The following is a 3,795-nucleotide window of genomic DNA, read 5'->3' as shown; positions in this document are numbered from 1 at the left end:
AACACAGCCGCAAGCATACAGGTAAGAAACCATATCATTGTGATACCTGTGGTAAATCATTCTCTCAAAAACAACAACTAAATAAGCACAGCCGCAAGCATACAGGTGAGAAACCATATCATTGTGATACCTGTGATAAATCGTTCTCTCAAAAACAGCAACTAATTAAACACAACCGCAAGCATACAGGTGAGAAACCATATCATTGTGAGATCTGTGATAAATCATTCTCTCGAAATCTACAGCTAAAGAAACACCAGCATAAGCATAAAGTTGAGAAACCATTTGATTGTGATACCTGTGGTAAATCATTCTCTGGAAATCAACAACTAATTCAACATAAGCAAATTCATACAGAAGGGAAACTGTATTTTTGTAGTGTCTGTGGTGAAGTGTTCTCTGGAATTCAAAAACTAATTCAACACAGTGAAACTCACACAGGAAAGAAACTATATTATTGCAATATCTGTGGTGAATCATTCTCTCGAAAACAACGACAAATTGAACACAGAGAAGGTCATACAGTAGAGAAACCATGTCATTGTGATATCTGTGGTAAATCATTCTCTAGTAATGAAAGTCTAATTAAACACATAGAAAGACTTGCAGGAGTGAAACCATATCATTGTGATATCTGTGGTAAATCATTCGCTAAAAATCAAAAACTAATTCAACACAAACAAACTCATACAGGAGAGAGACTGTATAGTTGTGGTTTCTGTGGTGAATTCTTCTCTCAAAAACAACAAAGAAATCAACACAGAAAAATTCATGCAGGAGAGAATCTATATGATTGTGGTATTTGTGGTAAATCATTTTCTCAAAAACAACATCTAATTCAACACAGACAATGTCATATGGACGTGAATCCATATCACTGTTATATCTGTGGTAGCTCCTTCCCTAAAAATGAACAACTAATTAAACACCACAGGAAGCATACTGGAGGGAAACAAGAAAATTGTGATATATAGTAAATCATTATCTTGAAATTAATAACTAATTAAGCACATCCTTATTCATACATGGAACAAAGCATATTATTGATATCTGTGGTAACACATTCTCTCAAAATTAACAACTGTATTCATACTGGTGGGAGACTATGCCTATATCATTGTGATATCTATGTTAAGTCATTCTCTGGAAGTGGTAACTTAACTTCACAGAAACGTATCCATACAGAGAAACCATATCACTGTATGTTGTAAATCATTCTCTGAGAGCACTAAGTTAGCTAGACATGAACTTATTCATACAGGTGAGAAATCACATCACTGAGATTGATGGCAAATCATTTCCTCAATGTCAACACCTAACTGTTCATTAACATATTCATGCTGGAGAGAAGCCATATTAGTGGCAAATTATTCTCTCAAAATATTTACTTTAAAAAACGTGTATGCACTCATATACTACAGTAACTGTATCAATATAAAGATTAAAGTTAATGATAGTTTCAATAAATGATGAATTTATGTTGTATGGTGTTTAATATAACTTTATTTACCTTTTTTGTCCAAATTCATGTTATGGCACTTCTGAGATATTTTTCTTTATTATTTAGTTTTTTATTGTGTATCTGTGCATGTATTATGCATATGTGTACATCTATCTCCTTGTATATATATATATATATATATATATATGAAATAGATGTAAATACACATATGAGTGTATATCTGTTTATGTATATACAACCCATGACAGCGTAGAAAGTGGATGTAAATTGATGATAATTTATATGTATATATCGCCAAAGTGCATTCTACACCTTCACCGTTGCCAAAATCTAAGCGCATTTACTCACAGCAGACCGTCCCTGCCCCATTAAGCAGTTGCTTGCCCACAAAGGCATTGTGGGACTGTTGGTAATTGCAATTCATGCTTCAGCCAATACCTGTTTATCTCATGCATGAGGACCTATTGCCATCAGGCAAGTACCCATAAAAATCTTTTTCTCTAGATGCTGAAAACTACCCCCAAACTACTCTCTCATGCTTTCTAGGTCCACAACCTTAGAGCTGCCACGGCCAACATTGACATGCTGAAAGGTAGGTCGGGTAAGATTGTTGAAATGCTGAAGCAGGGGCATGTAGATGAGTAAGAGGGAAGCTGAAGGGGAGTTTCATCTAGGCTGCTTGTGGGCAAGGAACATAGAAATTCTTATGTTGGGGACATTAGGAAGTATAGGGATTGTTCTTTTGGCAGAGAAACAGATAGGTAAGATGACAGACAGGGTGTATAATAGCATTATGAAGCTAAGATTGATGTTGAACGATGTAACATATATCTGCATATTTTCTACACTAGACTGGCAGATGAACAGAGGGACCACTTTTACAAGTCTTTTTTGCAGAATATGTTGATGATGAAACAATGACTTCAGGAATCCTGACAGCTATTTGAGGAACCAACAATCTAGTGGGCATACAAACCAGATTATCTATATTCTCTCCAGAAACAAGTACAAGAGGTTGTCTGCTTTTCCTGCGTGAAGAATGTACAACTCATTTTAAGCTAGTGGTTAATAACTTACTAATTAAGGCCAGAAAGATCCAGAACACAAACCCAGATGGAAGCTGAAGGATCTTTCAAATTGTCAGAGATTTAGAGATGTTCTAATTGAAGCATTTGATGAGAAGGGGGAATAGATAGTGTCATATGACGGAAAAACTGGGAATTCTTAAAGGATAACCAAATCTATGGTTGGAACAAAGCTTTTGCCAAATTTTACTCAGTCAACCACTCTCATCCTTGCATGTACACTGCATGTCAAATTATTAGGCAGCTCAGTTTTTTCACAATGATAGAGTATTTATTCATTGGAATCCAGATATTTTCCCATTGCATCATGATAACACCCATCTGCATGTACTGTACCAAAATAACTCTGATCCGTCCATATGTAATGAAACAACAGCCATTTTTGTTAATAGGCATAATTTTTACCATCCTAAATTATTAGGTCGGTCTAATAAAAATGCTAATTATGCAAAAACAATAATTTATTTAATGTTTATTTTTGCATAATTTTGCGTTTGTGACAATTTTTAACAACAAAAACTGACCTTATCCTCATGGCTGGTGACATCTGGACATGTTGGGCAGTACTCCAGTGGATTTCCTGGTCTGCATGGAGGTTACAGTTTTGGTTCTTGAAATGAGAAACGAGTAAGCTTGCTGGAGTTACGTGATGCTAATGACTTGCTTTTTCGCAATACTAACCACAGAATTCCTGACAGCTATTTGACCACCAAACAATTTGGTGGGCAGCACACAAGCCAGATTGTCTACATTCTCTCTGGAAATGGGCACAGGGGGTGTTCATAGGTTAGCAGTTAATAACTTAGGAATTGAGGCTAGAAGGACTCAAAACAAACTATGGAAAACAAAAGGAGGAGCTTCTCTATGAAATATCTATCTGACTCTCTGCATCAACAGAAAGGGCTGGGCCATATACATTGCAAGTTCCTGTCTATCTGTCTTGTCCTTTTTTCTCTCACCCTGTCTCCCTTTGAGGAGATATTCTATCTGGGAACTACTGAAACTGCTACTGTTTGTATACATCATCATCATCATCGTTTAACGTCCGCTTTCCATGCTAGCATGGGTTGGACGATTTGACTGAGGAATGGTGAAACCGGATGGCAACACCAGGCTCCAGTCTGATTTGGCAGAGTTTCTACAGCTGGATGCCCTTCCTAACGCCAACCACTCAGAGAGTGTAGTGGGTGCTTTTACGTGTCACCCGCACGAAAACGGCCACGCTCGAAATGGTGTCTTTTATGTGCC

General features: G+C 36.8%; 1 protein-coding gene across 1 annotated transcript in view; it reads left to right on the top strand.

Annotated features, from left to right (window-relative positions):
- LOC106881501 (zinc finger protein 260) overlaps positions 1-1,505 on the top strand; it is a 9,093-nt gene extending 7,588 nt beyond the window's left edge. Inside the window, exon 4 of the mRNA XM_052977781.1 lies at positions 4-1,505. Coding sequence (XP_052833741.1) covers positions 4-974 — 971 coding nt within the window. The 3' untranslated portion in view covers positions 975-1,505. The remainder of the gene's footprint in view (positions 1-3) is intronic.
- Positions 1,506-3,795: the final 2,290 nt, after the last annotated feature.

Source organism: Octopus bimaculoides, chromosome 28 (genome assembly GCF_001194135.2).
Source record: "Octopus bimaculoides isolate UCB-OBI-ISO-001 chromosome 28, ASM119413v2, whole genome shotgun sequence".
Classification (NCBI taxonomy): domain Eukaryota; kingdom Metazoa; phylum Mollusca; class Cephalopoda; order Octopoda; family Octopodidae; genus Octopus; species Octopus bimaculoides.
This window is presented reverse-complemented; position numbering and strand designations above follow the sequence as displayed.